General features: G+C 50.1%; 1 protein-coding gene across 1 annotated transcript in view; it reads left to right on the top strand.

Annotated features, from left to right (window-relative positions):
• The window catches only part of PTGIS (prostaglandin I2 synthase), a gene marked incomplete at its 5' end in the record, with an annotated part of 39,373 nt that extends 24,809 nt beyond the window's left edge, over positions 1–14,564 (top strand). The window contains 5 exons of the mRNA XM_082856267.1: positions 710–891; positions 8,048–8,216; positions 9,199–9,380; positions 10,772–10,923; positions 13,411–14,564. Of these exons, the coding sequence (XP_082712393.1) occupies positions 710–891; positions 8,048–8,216; positions 9,199–9,380; positions 10,772–10,923; positions 13,411–13,555 (830 nt within the window). The 3' untranslated portion in view covers positions 13,556–14,564. The remainder of the gene's footprint in view (positions 1–709; positions 892–8,047; positions 8,217–9,198; positions 9,381–10,771; positions 10,924–13,410) is intronic.
• Positions 14,565–18,737: the final 4,173 nt, after the last annotated feature.

Here is an 18,737-nt window from a genome sequence, read left to right as displayed (position 1 = left end):
GTTTTCCAGAATGTAAACACGCCATCGTTTATTTAATGGTGTTTTTGAACTGGTGATCCGTGAGCCAGTTTAACTTGAGATGCTTTTGTGGCCTGTGCGGTGATTAAAAATTTCTTACTGAGATGCTAACTTTAAAACACATGAGAAGATTCCCCCTGAACATCTGGATTTCAGTTTCTTCTAGAAACCCAGGCTCCCTGGCTGGGCTGGGCTGGTCGGTGGAGCTGAGTGGAGCCACCCGACCCTCCCGTTGGGCCCCTTTCTGTCCCTCCTCCCTCATTCACTTTACCTGCCTTTCCTGCAGGTAGTTGAGTTTGAGACCCCAGACCAACCTGTCCCCTCTTGGTGGTCAGTTTGGTTGTTACCCCTGAGTGACGCTGTGCTGAGTGTGCTCTCAGGGTCTCCCCACCCACATGGGCTGGTGTTCCTCTGGGATCAGACCCCAGGAAGGGAGAATGTGGCTCCCCGTTTCCTGCCCCTCCCCCTGCTGTGCTGAGAAGCCCATTCATTTAGCAAATGTTGATTGAGTACCTCCTCTGGGCCAGGCCAGCATTTAAGGGCTGGGTCCCTGTCGCCTCTTTCCCACAGGAACTCCCCATCCCCTGGGGTGACATCTGGAAGACCCTTGGCCTAATGGGAGGTCAGGGCTGGGTGACCCTGGGCTGGAGGTGGATCTGTAACCCTCATCCTCTGTGCTCCGTCCCTGCAGGGGATAAGGACCAGGTGTGCAGGGTCAAAGGTCGCCTGTGGAAGCTGTTGTCCCCAGCCAGGCTGGCCACTCGGGCCCACCGGAGCAAATGGCTGGAGAGTTACCTGCTGCACCTGGAGGAGATGGGCGTGTCAGAGGAGATGCAGGCGCGGGCTCTGGTGCTGCAGCTCTGGGCCACACAGGTGGGTGTGTGCAGGTGTGGACGTGAGGCTGTGCATATGAGTGCTTGTGTGTCGTGTGTGCACTCTTGCGTGTGTGCCATCAGGCACACTTAGGCACATGCCTGCGAGCGCATATGCACGTGCCTGCATGGGCGCTCACATCCTGGTGCATGTAGGTGAACATGTGTGAGAGTGTGCCACTGTGAGTATGGCTGTGGGGAGGTGCGCACACACCCAGCTGTCTGCCCCAGTTCCCTGACTCTCTTAACTGTCGAACAGGATCATTCATTTGATATATATGTTTTTAATTTGGAAAAACATCAAACTTACAGAGAAGCTGTATGAATAGTTTAATGAACTCATATATACTTCACCTTGATTCCCCAGTTTTAAACATTTGACCACATTTGCTTTCTCTCTGTCTCCTACTGTGCGTATCTTATTGAACCATTTGCAAATTAGTTGCAGACATCATGATTCTTTGCCCCTAATTACTTCAGCGTGCATCTCCCAGGAGCAAGAATATTCCCTTACATCATCATTTGATCAGCACAGTGATCAAATTCAGGACAGTTAACCCAGATACAGGATCATTATCTAATATACCGTCCACATTCCAATTTTGCCAGTTGTCTTAATAATACTCTTTATGGCTCATCTTGGTCCAGCATCCAACTCAGGATCACACACTGCATTTAGTCATTCTGCCTTTTTAGTTTTCTTCGATATGGAACAGTTTTGGTGCCTTTAGTTGTTTTTTGCAACCTTGAGATTATTGAAGTATGCAGACCAGTTATCTTGAAGACTCATTTAAAAGTTCCACTGAGTACTTACCATGGACCTCAAAGACCCTGCTCTGTGTTGCTTTTGTTTAAGCCAGGGGCGGGGCGGGGGCAGACATCAGGGAAAGAGATATAGGGTGATTTTAGATGCTGATATGCAGGATATAAAACAGGGTCATGACTAGATAGGTCCTGGGGGTCTACTCTGGCCAGGGTGGCCTCTCTGAGGAGGAGATGACTGAGCTGAACCCTGGATGATAAGAAAGATCTAGATTTGGGGACTTGGGGGAAGATGTGGGGATAGAGTATTCCAGGAAGGGGAGGTGGTGGCCATGGAGATGAGGAAGAAGTGGATAGATTCTGGAAACCCAGGGAAGACAGGACCAGTGAAGCTGGTGAAGGACTAGATACTGGAGTGAGAGAAAGCAGGGCTGAGGTTGCTGCATCTCCAGGCCTGGCTGCTGCCCTCGCCCCAGCCGTGAGCCCCCTCCTTCTTTGGGCCCCACCTCAGCAGTGACAGTTACACAGGCTGACATTTCTGGGTAATTCCTCTCCCATTGACTTACGACTTATTTTTAGTTTTTTCCCAGAGCCATTAACTGTCCTTGTAGGCAGAGGCTGGGAAGGGTTGGGGACTGGGTTTAATCAGCAGTTGGGGCCCCATTAGTGTCTAATAACATACTTATGGGCAGTGACTTGGGACTCCAAACTGTCCCCATAATCCCCTATGGAAATGACCTCTGTCAGCAGAACTGGATGCTGGCCTAGGGGCTTGAGTGGCAGCAAGCCCGGCAAACAGCCTTTGGCGGGGCCAGGAGAACTGGGCAAGAGTTGGGGTCAGGGTGTCCTCTGAGATTGAGTTGTTGGCAGCGTCCAGAATTCAGGCAGGTGGAAGACCCTTCAAGATCTCGAGTCTTTTGAGAGTAGGGCCAAGAGGCTGGGTATCCCAGTGGTTTGGGGCACAGGCTCTGTGGACAACCTGCCTGAACTTGGATCCTGACTTTACCACTACTTGGCAAGTCAGTCCCTTCTTAGTGCCTCGCTTTACTCCTCCATAAAATAGAGACGGCAGGACCTTCCTCAAGGTGTTGTGGGGAGGATGAAAGGAAGCAATCCATGTAAAATCCTGTAACTGTGCTTGGCAGGTAACTAGTGCTCAATAAACATATTCAAGAAATACTTAGTGAGGGCCCACTGTGTGCCAGGCACCATTCTAGAAGCTGGGAAGAGAGCAGTGAGCAGAGCAAAGACCCCTGCCCTTAAGGAGCTGACATCGTGGTGGGAGAAGACAGACAATTACTAAACACGTAAGTATGTAAAATGTATTACAGATCATAAGTTCTGTGGAGAACAGATAAAGCAGGGAAAGGGGATGGCGGCAGGAGCGAGGAGGGCCTGCTTTTTTGAGTGGTCAAGGAAGGCCTCACCAAGAGGGTGACATCTGAGCAGAACCTCAAAGCAAGTGAGAGAGTGAGCCATGTCGCTGTGTAGGATGGGGGAGGGTGTGGGCAGCAAGTGCAAAGGCCCTGAGGTGGGGATGAGGGTGATGCGGCAGGCAGGTAGCAGGAGCCAGACCATGCAGGACCTGTAGGCCATGGGGAGCACTTTTGGCTCTTCCTCTGAAATGGAAACCCTTTAAAGGCTGTGAGCAGAGGAGTGACATGGCCTGCCTTCTGCTTTAGAGGGGTCATTCTGGCTGCATTGCTGAGAATAGACTGTAGTGGGGGGAGTGGAGGCAAGGAGACCAGGGAGGAGGCCACAGCAATATCCAGGCAAGAGAGGATGGTGCTGGACCAGAGGGCAGAAGGGAGAGGGATTGGCTTCTGGACATATCTCCAGGTAGAGTCAACAGGCTTTGCTCTTGGATGGAACATTAGGAGAAGATGTCAACCAGGATGACTCCAGGCTTGGGCGTGAGTAGCAGGAACGCTGAAGTTGAGGAAGATGGTGGAAGGAGTGACTTTTGGGGGAGAAAGTCGGGGGTTTGTTTGGGGCATGTTGAGTTCTAGGTGGAGAGCGGGCAGGTAGGAGCGCCTGGAGAAAAGAAGAGTCTGGGGTCCAGGGTTATGGTCCAGGCTGGACATGTTGGGGGGTTGACAGCGCAGAGATGGTTGTTCAAGGGTGGATGGAGAAGTGGGCCAAGCCCTGGGCCTCTCCAGCGTGGGGGTCGGAAAGATGAGGAGAGCCAGCAAGGGAGACGAGGAGCCGTCAGGGAGGGGAGCTCGGAGGGAGCGCCACCCAGAGGCCGGCTGCAGAAAGTGTTCCAAGGGGTTGAGAAATGGTAGCTGGGATTGCTGTCGTCAGATCTGAGTGAGGAGAATCATTTCAAAAGATACTGTTGAGCGCTTAACCCTGTGCCAGTCACCCGACTGAGCACTTTACAAACATCATCTCACAGGATCCTCGAAAAGGCTCTGTGAGTCCAGAGCCCCAGACCTGGGCTCTAGGCTGATGGAGGGGTCAGGGGGTCTCCAGCATCCAGGGGCTAGAGGAGGGCCTGGTGGGCTGAGATCCAAGGTCCAGGCAGGGGAAGAGGCTGGCTCCTAGGGGACGTGGGCTGGGTTGGGGTGGGCTGAGTGGGCGGAGGGAGGAGAGCTCCCAAAGGCCTGCCTCTGCGGGCCCATCATGGTCCGGGCTGCTCTCCCAGCTCTGAGCTGTCAGGCAATGGGCGGCTCTGCTGACCACGGTAGTGCTGGGACTGACACCGCTAACTGTCGCGGCCCCATCAGTCAAGTTTCATTCTTCTCTTCCTTCTCCACGTCTGCCTTGGCCTCAGCAGCCATGGCTGCAGGAACTCCTGGGTGGTCCTGAGTGGGGGGAGGCGGACTGTGGGAGCTGCACGGGCACGGGATTTACGGATGCTCAGCTGCTCAGTGGAGATGATCGCGATCGTGATCGTGGAGGCACTGCAACGTGAGGATGAAAAGCAAAAGCAGTGTTTCGAGTGAGACAGACTCGGGTGGAATCCCAGCTCTGCCACTGACTAGTTGTGTGACCTTGAATAGATCACTTCACTTTTCTGGGCTTCAATTTCACCATCCAAAAGGAGGAGGTAATAAGAATAATAGCTGTGCACAGAATTGGGTTTTTCCCCTTCAGTAGTTTCATTTTGAGATAATTATAGGTTATAGAAGAGTTGCAAAGATAGTACAGAGAGTTCCCAAATACGCTTCGCCCAGCTCCCCCCAGTGTTAACCTCTTACAGAACCACCGTGCATGTGGGAAAACTAGAAATCAGCGTTGGTGCATTACTATTAATTGAAAGTCCATACTTTATCCAGACTTTCCCAGTTTTTCCACTACTGTCCCTTTTCTCTTCCACGATCCAATCCAGGATGTACTTTGCACTTAGAGTATTCTTTTATTCCCTTAGAAAAAAATTTTAATCAGAAAAAAATGAAAATAAATGTAATCTGTGATCTCCCACCCCTCACCTCTGTGTTCTCTCACGCCTCAAGATGGACTTTCCCAGGTGGTGGCAGCAAAGGCCACCAGCAGCTCTTGGCAACTTGGCAGTCCCCATGGAGGAGGGATTCTTTCTCCCGTGAATTCCAGCACAAACCCCAAGTCTGATACCCACTGGCCCAGCCCAGGTCACCTGTCCCCTCTGAGTTCGTCACTGACTGAGTGGCCCAGGCTGGGGTCACACGGTCACACCTGAGGTCTGGAGGGGGTAGTTTCGCCGCAGACAATCCACTGGACTTCACATGAAGTGGAGGTAGTTCTCCGAAGGAAAATGGGCTGCTGCTACCCAAAGGCAGGGGAGTGGTGCGGGGCAGGCAGGGCTGCAGGTGTCCCCACTCCAGTTGACTGACAGTGCGGAGAGGAGGCCACAAGGTGGCGCACGTGAGCCGCTGAGCACCGGGTCTGGCTCACAGTGCGCGCCCCCTGGAGGTCAGATACCGTCGTTCACAGAAAAGGTAGAACAGAGCACAGGGGCTGCTGGGTTGGTGGACTTTTGCTGCAGTGGGAGGGAGGGAGATTAGACAGAAGTGTCCTCGTAAACTGAGGCAAGGTCCTGTGGGAGAACACTCAGCTTCCAGGGTAGTGGACTAAGGATCTCATGGCTGTGTGATCATACACACATGCACGCTCACACATCGGTGCAGCTGGGCGGAAAGCAGTCTTCGTCACCTCCCTAACTTGCCACAGCTTCTTCCTGAAAGCAAAGTTAACCGAGCAGCCTTGTTTACCACTCCTGCTTTGTAATTAATGAGTGGTGGCCCCCATCTGACCATCTGGGCAGGTAAAATGGCCTTGGCACTGAGTTAACCCAAAGCTGAATTATTTATCGCCTGCATTCCCCTGGCTGTTTAAGTGATGGACAGCAAGTGACCTTGCTTGTTTCAGCCGGACCTGAGGCTCTGGAGGAAATCTCAGAGAGAGTCCAAGGCCTCCATCGGTTCTTGAACCCGAGGGAGGGGCTGGTGAGAGAGGGAGACCACTTCTGAACACCTACCGTGTGCTCAGCCTGTGGGAGTCCCTCGTATTCCTTGTGGCCGCCCCAGGAGTGGGCACGTATTTATTCCCATTTTACCAAGAGGGAGGTTCTGAAACCCAGAGAGGGGAGTGGCTTGTCCAGGGTCACAGGAAGGGGGCAGCTGGGATTTGAACCCAACTCTGCCTGGTCCTGGTCCTGGGCTGTGCCAGCCCACCTCCAAGCCTGCCTTGGAGGTCCCCAGCCCAAAGGAACATAGATGTTTATTTGACAAATACCATTGAGCCCCCCACAATCTGCTGGGCAGTGGGGAGGGACTAGGGCATGCTTAGTTTTCCTTTTCAGTAAGAAGGTGTGATAACGGTGCCTGCTTGATAGGAAGATTGAATGAGGGCACCTGGCACCTCTAAATTCATGGCAGCTAAAGAGAAAGAAAATCTGTTTCACCATCATGGATGCTTTGTGCATTTATTTTCTGCCTCTCTCCCCTCCCAGCTTCTGTCCCAGAGGAAACCTCAGTTGCCAGGTTCTTGAATCTCCTTCTAGAGATGGTCTGTGCTTCCTCATATATATCCCTCTTTAAATGTACACACAAATGGTAGCACGATGAGGCCCCGTCCCGCATCTTGCTTCAGTGCGTCTTGGCTACTGTCCCATATCAGCACGCATAAAGTCAGCTCCTTTTTAGCAACTTCCAGTGTCATCATCCTATGGATGGGTCATCATTTATCACACTGATCTCCTATTGAGGTTGATTCCAATCTTTTCCTGTTACATCAGCACCGTGAGAAATATCCTTGTGCAAATGTCCTTTCGTCCATGTGCAATAGTGTCTGTAATTGAATTTCTGGGTAAACATGATATTTGATGACTCCTTAATATTCCATTATTAAGATTGGATAAGATAGTCATTTATGGTAGACAGAAATCTTCCTCCAAATCGAGGTTAATTGGTATTCTAACCATATCTAGAGTTCATTTAAGGATACCCCATCATATCTTAGCCACATGCTGAATACCGGAGTGTTAAAATATTGAGCCAAGGCTGAAGTCTTGGGGCAAGAAATTTTATCCGTTTTCCTAATTATTTACCTATTGGGAAGTTTTACATAATTTTTGTTCAAGAAACTAATAGCTGTCACAGTCATCATTGATTATTGCTGCTTTGCTATATATGCACACAATACTCAAATATTTGAAAGCAAACATTCAGATTTTGTACCAGTTTCTTATTATTGCATAACAACCAACCACAAAAACTCGGTGGCTTACCTTGATGAGCATTTATTTAACTCACCTGTCTGTGGGTCTGCTGGGAGTCAGCTGGTCTGGACCAGGCTCGGCTGGACAGCTCAGCTCTGCTCCGGGTGTTTCTCATCCTCCTCTTGGGACCAGCCAGCTAGCGGGGCGAGTAGAAACCCACAAGGTCTCTTAAGGCCTAGACTTAGCACTGCTGTTCTGTCAATTCTGCCTCGTTCTATTGGCCTAAGCAGGTCACATGGCTCAGCCCAAATCCAAGGGGCTGAGGAAATACGCTCTGCCCCTTTAATGTGAGGAAGTGCAGAGTCACACGGTAAGAAGCATGCATGCAGGGAAGGTTGGGGAATTGGGGCTAAGGATGCATCCATCCTCAGATGTTAACAGTAATCTTAACATATACTTTGTACTGACATTTTCGCTGATTAGCTATGGAGGTTTCCTGTGTGACCTCAGATCAATGATTTTGCTCAAGGTCAGGGATGCCAAGAGTGGCCTTGAAGCAGGCATTGGGCTAGGCCACCAAAGCATATTTGGGCCATGTCCTGAGGCCGAAGATAGACATGGGTCCTCAGGAGTGGGAACCCAGGCCTCCCGGCCCCAGTGCCTTGGCCCAGGCTGTGTCCATGGCACAGACTGGTGAACTTCCAGCCCAGCTTTGCGCTCTTGATGCTGTAACGGGGGCGCCTTCTCGTTTCAGGGGAACATGGGTCCTGCCGCCTTCTGGGTCCTGCTCTTCCTTCTCAGGACCCCCGAGGCCCTGGCTGCTGTCCGCGGAGAGCTTGAGCCTATGCTCTTGCAAGTAGAGCAGCCCATTTCGCAGATGACCGCCCTCCCACAGAAGGTTTTGGACAGCATGCCTGTGCTTGGTGAGACAGTCAGACCCTCCAAGACAGCCCCAAAGGCCAGGGCATCATGGGCCCCCAAGCCCGCCCTCCCCGTCATGGGTTCCTAGCGTCCAGGGTCCATCGGTGTCCTCTGACCTAGGGTCCCCCTGGGCCTCCTGTCTTCATAGACCTGGCATCTCCATGCCCTGGTCTCCACTACCCATGTTTCATGGTCTCAGTGGGAGATTTTTTGTTGCAAGTGGCAAAACACCTAACTTAAATGGGCTGAAGCAGAAAAGGGACTTCATGTGGGGCAGGTAACTAAAAAGTCTAGAGGGGCTGGCTTCAGGCACAGGTAGATCCAGGTGCTTTAGCAATGCCGTCAGGTCTTTGTCCATCCTCAGCCTCATTTTCCACTGGGTTGACTCCAGTCTCAGGCTGGCAAGATGGCTGCCAGTGGCTCCGGGCTGATGTGTTCCCGGCTCCGGGAGGGTGTGCTTCTCTGCAACGTTCCTACCCAGAGCCCCAGGAATGTGTCTCTTTGGCTCTCTTTGGGTCGTGTGCCCATCTGGAGCCAATCATGGGTGCTCTGATTAGCCAATCACAGCCCAATCCCAGGTGTTGGGAGTGAAATCAACAGCCCAACCCCTGAGAGTGGGGGAGGGGATGGTCCCCAGAAGAAAGCAGGGAACTGTTTCCAGAAAGGGAATGTGTGCTGGGCAGGCAGACACAACCAATATGGGTGGCCCTGCTCTTTCCCTAGCCTCCTCTGGTATCTCCCTGGAAGATACCTTCCCTCACAGCTTCTTTTAGGGTCAGACCCAAACCTTCATGTCCAAAGTCTCTGAAGACTGCAGCAGTCACATCTCATCACTTGGCCATTTTGGGTCTTGCTTTGTGATGGTGGGCAAGTCATGCACCCTCTCTGAGCCTTCCCACCTGCCTCTGTAAAATGAGGGCTGGGGGTGGCATTCGAGTGGGGAAGAGGACAGTGCTGAACCCCCCTTTTACCTGCCCTGTGCAGACAGCGTGCTGAGTGAGAGCCTCAGGCTCACCGCTGCACCCTTCATCACCCGCGAGGTCGTGGTGGACATGGCCTTGCCCATGGCAGATGGGCGGGAATTCACCCTGCGATGTGGCGACCGCCTCCTCCTCTTCCCCTTCCTGAGTCCCCAGAAGGACCCGGAGATCTACACAGACCCAGAGGTAAAAGGCATACCAGGGGCTGTGGGGGAGGATGACTGGCTTCAGGATCTGTCCTATCTGAGTGGCAGCCAGTTCTGCTCTTTGTTTGCTGTGGAACCTTGCCCCGATCACTTCATCTCTTTGTATCTCTGTTTCCTCACCTGTGAAATGGACCTCAGAATAGCACCTGCCTCACAGGGTCGTCAGGAAGATTAAATGTGATCATGTAACCAAGATCTTCATAGCACCTGGCACACACTAAGCGCTTTGCAGGGGACAGCTGAGCAATTTTTCCTGTTTTCAGAATGTTATGTCAGCTTCCCAGCACTTTTACCTCTCCCTGGAATCTGAGATGGGGCAAACTTTTACAATTTCTAACAGATTTGGATGTTTACTGTGTGCCAGGTTCTGTGCTGTGCATCCATCCATCCACCCAACATCCATCCATCCATCCATCCACCCAACATCCGTCCATCCATCACCTCACTCTTCCACCTGTCTATCCACTGGTCCAGTCACCTATCCTTCCACCCATCCTTCATTTAGCACCTACGCTGTACAACAAAGCCCTATGCTCAGACACAGTCTTCACATTACCACTCTACAATGTAACCAAAGGAAATTGGCATTCTCTTTTTTAAAAATAATTTTAATTTCTTTTATTTTAAATTGCAAAAGTAATATATACTTGTAAGATAGAAATATAGACATATATATTTAAAAGTAAAAACTTGTCTTCATTCCACTTCCTCTCCAGTTCCACAGGGTTCTCTAACAGTGGTTGGGAGTGTGTCCTTTAGATAATATTTATGCCTTTACAGACATACACACAACACACTCACACACATAGGAATAGGCAGGTGTGTAGTACAGGATCACACAATACATGTTATTCCAACACTTTCTTTTTTCATTCAACAACCAGTCCTTTTATTATTTTTCTTAATTAATTTATTTATTTGTTTTTATTTTTGGCTGTATTGTGTCTTCATTGCAGTGCGTGGGCTTCTCATTGTTGTGGCTTCTCTTGTTGTGGAGCACAGGCTCTAGGCGTGAGGGCTTCAGTAGTTGTGGCACGCAGGCTCAGTAGCTGTGGCGCACGGGCTTAGTTGGTCCACAGCATGTGGGATCTTCCTGGAGCAGGGCTTGAACCCGTGTTCCCTGCATTGGCAGGCAGGTTCTTAACCACTGCGCCACTAGGGAAGCCCTCAACAACCAGTCTTAAAAGTTCTTTCCATGTCAGCACACACAGACCAAGCTCAACATTATAAAGAGCTGCCATAATTTTTAACCAATCCCCTATCAGTTGGGCTTTACATTATTTCCAGTTTTTCTCTCTTATAAACAACATTTTTCTTTGTCCATGCCTATTTTGGGGGTGGCATCAGAAAGGGACCTTCTTCCTATTTCAGGTATTTAAATACAACCGATTCCTGAACCCTGATGGATCAGAGAAGAAAGACTTTTACAAGGATGGGAAGCGACTGAAGAATTACAGCATGCCATGGGGAGCAGGGCACAACCAGTGCCTGGGGAGGGGTTATGCCATCAGCAGCATCAAACAGTGAGTACCGGGCACGGGGAGCCGAGTGCCTCATGAATTCTCCTCCCTGGGCCCCAAGAGCCTTGGCCTTCGGATCACAAACAGATTGGACCAGGGGTTATGACATCCACCTGTCCTTCTGTCCAGCTGGGTAACCTTCTGTGCCTCTGTCTCCTCAACTGTAAAATAGGAGTGCTGATCATACTACATCCCAGGGGCGTCGGGACAAATGAAGTGGACCTTTCTAGGTACTTTAGCCACTGCCTGGCTCATTGTAGGTATTTGATAAAAGTTATTATTTGTGATTACTAATATTACTATTATTAATGTTTAGGCATCATGCTAGTGAATGGGCACATTACATTAAGCTTTTGGCCTCAGCTTTCTCAACAGTAAAATGGAGATAATAATACAGTTGGTTCTGCTCTAACGCTTCATGTGCATTGCTAAAAATCCCCGCGCCATGGGAAATCACAAAGTAAAAACCACAGGATTGTGGGGGAAATAGGGCTGGGGCCCAACCCTCAAAAACTTCACCAGTGACACACACACAAAAAGATATGCACCTAGGAAAATACAGTAGTATAGGTTTACACATGTTAAATGGAATAAACAGAAATACCTAAGTGCTCCAATAAATATGGTGCTTTACTTTGAAAACGACCTGACGTTTGCCATGCAAGTGGGCATTGGATGGAGCTGTGAGTTACGACGAAGCCTGGGAGGAGGGTTATCTGAGGTCGGACGCCTGAAGGGAATGGTGTGGGTCACCACCCACTGGTGTGTGCGTTTTGTGAATTCCTGCTCAGCTTGGTTCAGCTGGGTGCAGTTTTTCATTCTCCCAGTGTTTCTTGCAGATGAAATGACCACAAGCAAATGTGAAATTTGTGTTATGCTTCATTCTTGCCCTAATAGATCAATCCCACTGGAACAAATGCACATGTTCAAAACAAGTGTTGCAGCAGAACCGACTGAAGTTCCCACTCCATAAAGTTTTTGGACAGATAAAAAGAGATAATGGATATGAAATGCTGAGCACTGTGTCTGGAACATAGTGTTCAATAATTGAGCTAATTTGTTATTATTTTAATCTCAGTTAATTGTCATGATACCTGCCAGCTGGTCAGTCTATCACTGACTCCAGAGGTCAAATCATTCCTCACGGTCAGGCACCTGGTGAGTGGAGGTGCCAGGATCCACATCCAGGTGTGGGTACAGATACCTTCCACCCCCCCACCCCACCCATATAAACTCACCCTCTACCATCCTGCAGCTTCAGAGCTGGAATGGATACATCCCACCTTGTTGACCTTCTTTGACCAGATGGGGAAACCGAGGCCCCGAGTGGGAAGAATCACACGCCCTTAAGAGGCAGAGCCCAGGGACTTCCCTGGTGGTCCAGTGGTTAAGACTCTGTGCTTCCACTGCAGGGGGCATGGGTTCGATCCCTGGTAGGGGAACTAAGATCCCATGGCCAAAAAACAAAAGACAGAGCCCAGGTGTGCGCCCAGCTCTCCTGCCCAGAACGTTGACATTGCTCTGTCCTCATCTTCCCTCTTTTTCACTCGTTCAATAAGATTAGAGAATCCCTGCCATGCATTCTGTCCGGCATTAGGCATCTGGTTCGCCGTGGGAGCGGGTGGTAAGGTCCAGAGTAGTAGAGGATCCAGCCTGACCTTTATTAACACAGGTGGTGGTAAGATAAGGCAGGTGGAACCAGTTCCCATCAGGTGGGGCTGCCACCACATTTCGGGGCCCACTGATGACATCATCACGTGGTTTGTGTACTTATTAGGACAGCTTTCCAGAAGGTGGCAGTAAAGAGTGCCTGCCTGCTCTTGCAAAGTTGGTATATTCTAACAGTTTTCCCCAGACAGCAGTAAGGTATCTGGAGGGAGGGGTGCCTGCTTCTGATCTCACAGAGGCAGCTGTGGCTCAGCAGCAGCCCAGACGAGGCAGACGGTTCCAGGAGTTTGGTGGGGGTCTGGGCTGCGTATGGTGGGAAGAATCAAGAAGGGTCACTGTCCGTGTTAATCACAAGCTAGGCTGTGCTCTGCTGTGTCAAACGACCTCCAAGTCTCAGTGGCTCGTATAACAAAGGTTTAGTTCCCACTCACACAACGTTGGCTGTGGGTTTGGGGGGGCTCTTCCCCTCCGTGCAGGGACTCAGGGGCCAGGATCTTCCCATCTTCCCACTCCATCATCTCAGCGTGGAACCCACACAGCTGCCAGGCAGTAGAGAAAGCTGGAGAGTCAGGCACTGGCTCGGAAATGCTTTGATGTGGAATTGACCCACGTCACTCCTGCCCACAGGCCGTCAGCCAGGACTCGGGAGCTCCTGGACTGGTGAGCAGGAAATGCCTGTGCTCTGCTCTCTCGCCCTCCTTTCCCACTTTAACCAAAGTGAGAGCTGGGGTGAGACCCAGGAGGACGCTATTGCTTTCCTGCCTGACTCCAAACAGGCCTCCCACTCTCCCCCTTCACGCCTTCAACACTGTCTCTCTGCAGATTCGTGTTCCTCATGCTGGCGCGCTTTGACCTGGAGCTGATCAGCCCGGACGTGGAGATGCCCTTGTTTGACCTCAGCAGGTACGGCTTCGGGCTGATGCAGCCGGAACACGACGTGCCTGTCCGTTACCGCATCCGGCCTTGAGCTCCGGGGCAGATGGGACTCCACGCACCCAGCCTGACCCTAGTCGCCCAACGTTCTGTGCCTGCGTTCGGCCTGGGTACAGAGCTTTGAACACCCAACGGTGCCAAGCGTTATCCCTTCCCTACTGTTTTTCCTAGAAGGCTGTGTCTGGGGGAGGGGATAGTAGGGGAGTGAAGAAAAGACACCAAAAGCTCTGTGGATTGTCTGCTGCAAAGGTTGAGTTCCAAAACGAGGCTCTTTCCGCTCCCAGCCCCTCTTGCCCCTTCACCTTTAGGATACCCACTAAAGCTCGGGCAGACGGGGCACAACTAGGAGACCCCACTGCTCTGCCCCCAGCCCCCACGGGCTGCCGTCCAAGGCCCTGACAGTGGTGCCGTCCAGACCCTAACCGGTCCGAGCAGATGCTGGCCACTGAAAGGCCATGTGGGCCTAGCAGTGCGTCTGTTGAAATAAACTCTGTCCCCCAATTTTTATTAAACTACCTAAAGCCAAAGAGTCTCTTACAATATCTGCTTTCCTAGGCGCCCCACTTGCTAGACACTTCCCGCATCTCTCCGTTCACACCGATCCTTGAGAAAATGCTGGAGGGTTTCCCGATGCTGGTGCATCCCCAGTGTGGAGTGGGGGCAGCCTCCAGATGATGGGCTCTGAGGACCAGGCTTCTGTGCGTTACAGTTATGGGCTCCAGACGGGGTGGGTGTTCCCAGCGCTGGGACTCAGGCGGGGAGTTAGCAAGACACAGCCCCGACTGGATGGCCCCAGTGAAAGGAAGCGGCCAGGGCTCCTGGGACTGGTCAAGCCAAAGAAGAGGAGGTTGTTGGTTTCCTACATTCTAGCTTAGAAGCTCCAGCTGTGGGCACCGTCCAGATTGCAGGCCTGTTTTGTTTGTCCTACATTTAAAAAAAAATACATTAGTGTTATCTTGTCATCTTTGGGAAAGTTGATTCAAAATGTCCAGCTTCTCTTGAAAACTTGAAAGATCTGTCCACACTGGGCCCATATTCCCAAGGGCAACCACGGGCCAGAGCTCAGTAGCAGCCGTCTCCCTATCGGGGGCCTGTGGGCTCTGGTTCACCAGGATTTCTACTTGGTCTGCTTTTCTAGTCACAGCACCTCCTGTCCCCCGAAGACACCCAAGTTTGAGAACCCTGTTCCTACTCTTAGAGGTGATATTGCAGGAGGTGGTGGGAACCCGCTGATTGGTTCTCAGACCAATGGTCCATCCTGTCCTGGGTGCACCACCCTTTGATCAAACAGATCAGTGATGAAAACTTGCCTTTGCATCAGCTTTAGGAAAAAAAAAAGATCAAAAAGAAAAATTGCCTGGAAACTTTTATTATGATGACAAGTATTAATATTAGGTCCTGTTTATTGAGGACCCTCTAAATGCCTGTCACAGGAACAGTAGATATAGTATTTCTACTTTTCACGGCATCTCTGCAAAGAGAGGATGGTTATGCCCTCTTTATAGTTGAGGAAATGGGCTCAGAGAGGTGAAGTGACTTGCCCAGAGTTGCACAGCTTGTAAGCTGATAGAATTTTGCAAACAGACTTACTGTCCTAGTAGCAAATGCTAGATGGGTGGCTCTGTGCTCTTTGGGCTCAATGGGGTGGTGGACCGGCAGTTCTGTTTGGCATCAGAGAGCTGACAGAGCCAGAGACACCCATGGGTAGATGCATCTCATGAGATGTGGACACGCATACACACATATAGCTAGGTCCCTGTAGCTTTAGCTGGAGCGAGAAGAGAGGACCTGAGATCTCTCAATGTTCCAGGGGCTAGTCTCTTCACAGCGCGGCACCGGGGCTTGGGGGCTTCCCTGGCCCTCAGCCTCCAGGCGGCCCTAGGATTCCCAGACAGGCACTGTGATTGGCAGGAGGCGGGATATCCCCAGGGAAACCCATCTTCACGCCTGGGTGACCCCCACTGCCTCCTGCTTCTTAACTCTGCAGGAAATCAGGGCTGGCAGCCTCCTGTGGGAGGACGGAGCCAGTTTCCATGGCAACCCTCAGCTGCCTCTTCCTTCCTGGCTTGGAAGGGAAAGGAGGAGGCCGCAGAAATAGCTCCAGGAAGATCTCTTGTACGTGGCTGCTACCCTGGTGTGCTGGGGAAAAGCCCTTCTGATTTCCCCCTTCCAAATCAGGGCTGCTTTGTCACTGAGACTAGATTCTCACCTGTGTTCAAAAAAGGGCCTTTTCCCTTTAAAGGTGACACCTTGGAGCCACAATCATTAGGAAGAGACGATTCTCCCACCAGGCAGCTCCAGCTGGTATCAGAGATATTGAAGTACAGCTTGGGAGACAATGCTTTAAACCCACCTTTGTTTCAATCTTTATTATTTTTTCTTTCTTCTTTTAAAAAATATAAGCTATAGAGAAAAGAGGGAGAGATGAGTGGGTTAGCTCCTTGCTACAGGTTATTTAGGAAGGTACCCAGATGTCGTTGTATTTCTTCATACCTTGTTTTAGAATCACAAAATTGCAGGACCTATGTCAGAAATATTCTTAGGTTGACCTAATGGAGTGTTTCTTTACCATCATCGTGATTATTATTTTTTGCTATATTTTGTATTGTTATTTACCAGGTATTTTCCTTTAAACAGTCTCATTTTTTAAACTTAAATTTGTTTAAAAAGGGGACTTTTTTTCCTCTGCCGGTAACAACATGTATCGCTTGCTGCCAGAAATAGAAAGTGACTGAAAAAGAAATCTGCTGGGGTGGGGTCCTCTGAGCTGGTGTCACCAAGGCTTGGAGCCTGAGCTCTGTCTCTTCTCTGTTAGAAAATGAAACAAACACATGTTTGAGTGGCGTTAAGGCCACGCCAGCACCACCCTGAGACTCTGTCCATGACAGTCACGGGGTGGGGGGAAGGGAGAGAAAGAGGAGTGGGCTGCCCACCACATGGGCGTGCATTACGCCTGGTGCGAGGGCTGCCCAGGGTCATCTCCTGCCACCAGTGGGTCCCGCCCACAGTGAGCTGGGGACATCCAACCTGCCCATTCTCCAGATGGAAAAACAAGCTTGGAGAGATGAATCGTCTGGCTCAGCGTCACTGATTTGTGTGTTTGTTGTTTCTTAAAGACGGTGTTTCCTGAGTAGCAGTGATTTTTCCACCTTGCTGTCTTAACAAAGAATTCTATTTTTATATAATATTGTCGAGTCGAAATGTGCTGAAATACATTAAATCACCCTTGTTTGTGGAACTGCCTCTGAGCGTGATTCTGTGTCCAGAATAGCGAGGTTAGTGCCTGGGAAGGGAGCACAGAGTCCATATGTGCCTGGCTCTGGGACAGGGCCTTTCGTGGACAGAATCAAGTCGCACCTCCAGCCACCCTCCAGACCATATATTATTATCTCCATTTTTACAAAGGAGGAAACTGAGGGTCAGAAAGTGAAGTGGCTGGCCCAGGATCTTGTGGTTAATAAGTAGTAGACACGGGATTCAAATGCAGGCCTCCCTGCTTCCTGAGACTGTGTTCAGGATCTTTCTATCAACGATCCTCCTGATAGCAGAGGAGGGACCGGGTACCCTTAGCGGATTTTGGGGAAGAGGCTCACAGCCCAAAGTAAGGCAAGCAAAAAAGTGTCTTACAAGTTCACTAAATGTTACCTATCCTTCATGCAGATATATGCATTTATTTTAATATTAAAAAGAAGAGAAGATTTTTTGTGTGCGTGTGCCACACCACACAGCATGCAGGATCTTAGTTCCCTGACTAGGGATAGAACCCAAGCCCCCGGCAGTGGAAGCTCAGAGTCCTAACCACTGGACAACCAGGGAATTCCCAGGAAGAAATGATTTATATTAGCTTTGGGAAAAACTGAAAAGGGAAAATCATTTTTTTCTCTCAAATCTTTGAGTAAAAATAATGTCCTGGTACTTCCCTGGTGGTCCAGCGGTTAAGACTCTGTGCTTCCACTGCAGGGGGCACAGGTTCCATCCCTGGTCTGGGAACTAAGATCCCACCTGCTGCTCAGCTTGGCCAAAAAAAAGTGTCCAGAGGCAAATGTCCTTCATCTGTGGGGGGCCATGGAGGCACAAAGTAACACAGCAACATTTTATACGTTAAAATGTTTACATTCAACACAGCAGACATTTCTTTCTCTCTCATGCAGGAGATCAGAGGTGGTGTGGCATCTCCACAGTCACCAGGCCTCTTCCTTTGGTCCCTCCAGCATCTGTAACCAGTGCTTTCCACCTCAGGGACCAGTGTGGCTGCTTGAGCTCCAGCCATTTTGTCCACATTCCAGCCAGCAGGAAGGGGAGAGAAGGAAAGAGGGGAAAAACCTGTTTCTATCCCATTGGTCACAATTTAGTCACGTGATACTCCTTACTGCATAGGAGGCTGGGAAATGTAGTCTTTCTCTCCAGGAGACCAATATGTGCCTGCAGAAGGGCACTGCACCCCAGCTTGACAAGTGCTGCATTATGCTCTTCTGTTTACCAGTCATGGTCTGAGCCGCATGCAGGGCCAAAGGGACAACATTTGGCTTTTCTGAGCCATTGACTTTCTATCAGAGGTCTGCAGCTCCAGGACTTTGACCTTTCAGACCCCTATACTATAAAAGTCAAGAGAAAGACTCCGGAGTTTTATTTTGCCAGGTAAGGACATTAAGAAATACATTTGTCATTTGCTTCCACTGTCAATCTATGAAAGGACATTTGAATACCCCTAACACAGAAAGGTAGGTTCCATATCAGAATTAATACAACCACTCAAGAGTTGGTACTAAATAGCTTGAAAGTGGAAAAAACCCAAATGTCCGTCAACTGATGAGTGGATAAACACAATGTGGTATATTCATACAATGGAATACTGTTTGTCAACGAAAAGGAATGAGGTACTGGTACATGGTACAATATAGATGAATCTTGAAAACATATTCTGAGCGAAAGAAGCCAGTCACAAAAAGCTACGTATTGTATGGTTCCATTTATGTGAAATGTCAGAATCGGTAAATCAATAATGACAGAAAGTAGGTTAGCAGTTTCGAGGGGTTAAGGGACGGGAGGTATAGGGAGAAATAAAGAGTGACTTCTAAAAGGTATGAGGGGCTTGTCATGTATTGTGCCCGGTTTGGAGGCTCTGAGCACAGCAGAAACAGAGACCTCAGAGGTTCTAAAACAGCCTTTTATATCCTGAAGTTAAAAATCAGGTCAACTACTTCTTTGCTTAAAAC

Source organism: Leucopleurus acutus, assembly GCF_964270905.1.
Source record: "Leucopleurus acutus genome assembly, chromosome: 16".
In the NCBI taxonomy this organism is placed as follows: domain Eukaryota; kingdom Metazoa; phylum Chordata; class Mammalia; order Artiodactyla; family Delphinidae; genus Leucopleurus; species Leucopleurus acutus.
This window is presented reverse-complemented; position numbering and strand designations above follow the sequence as displayed.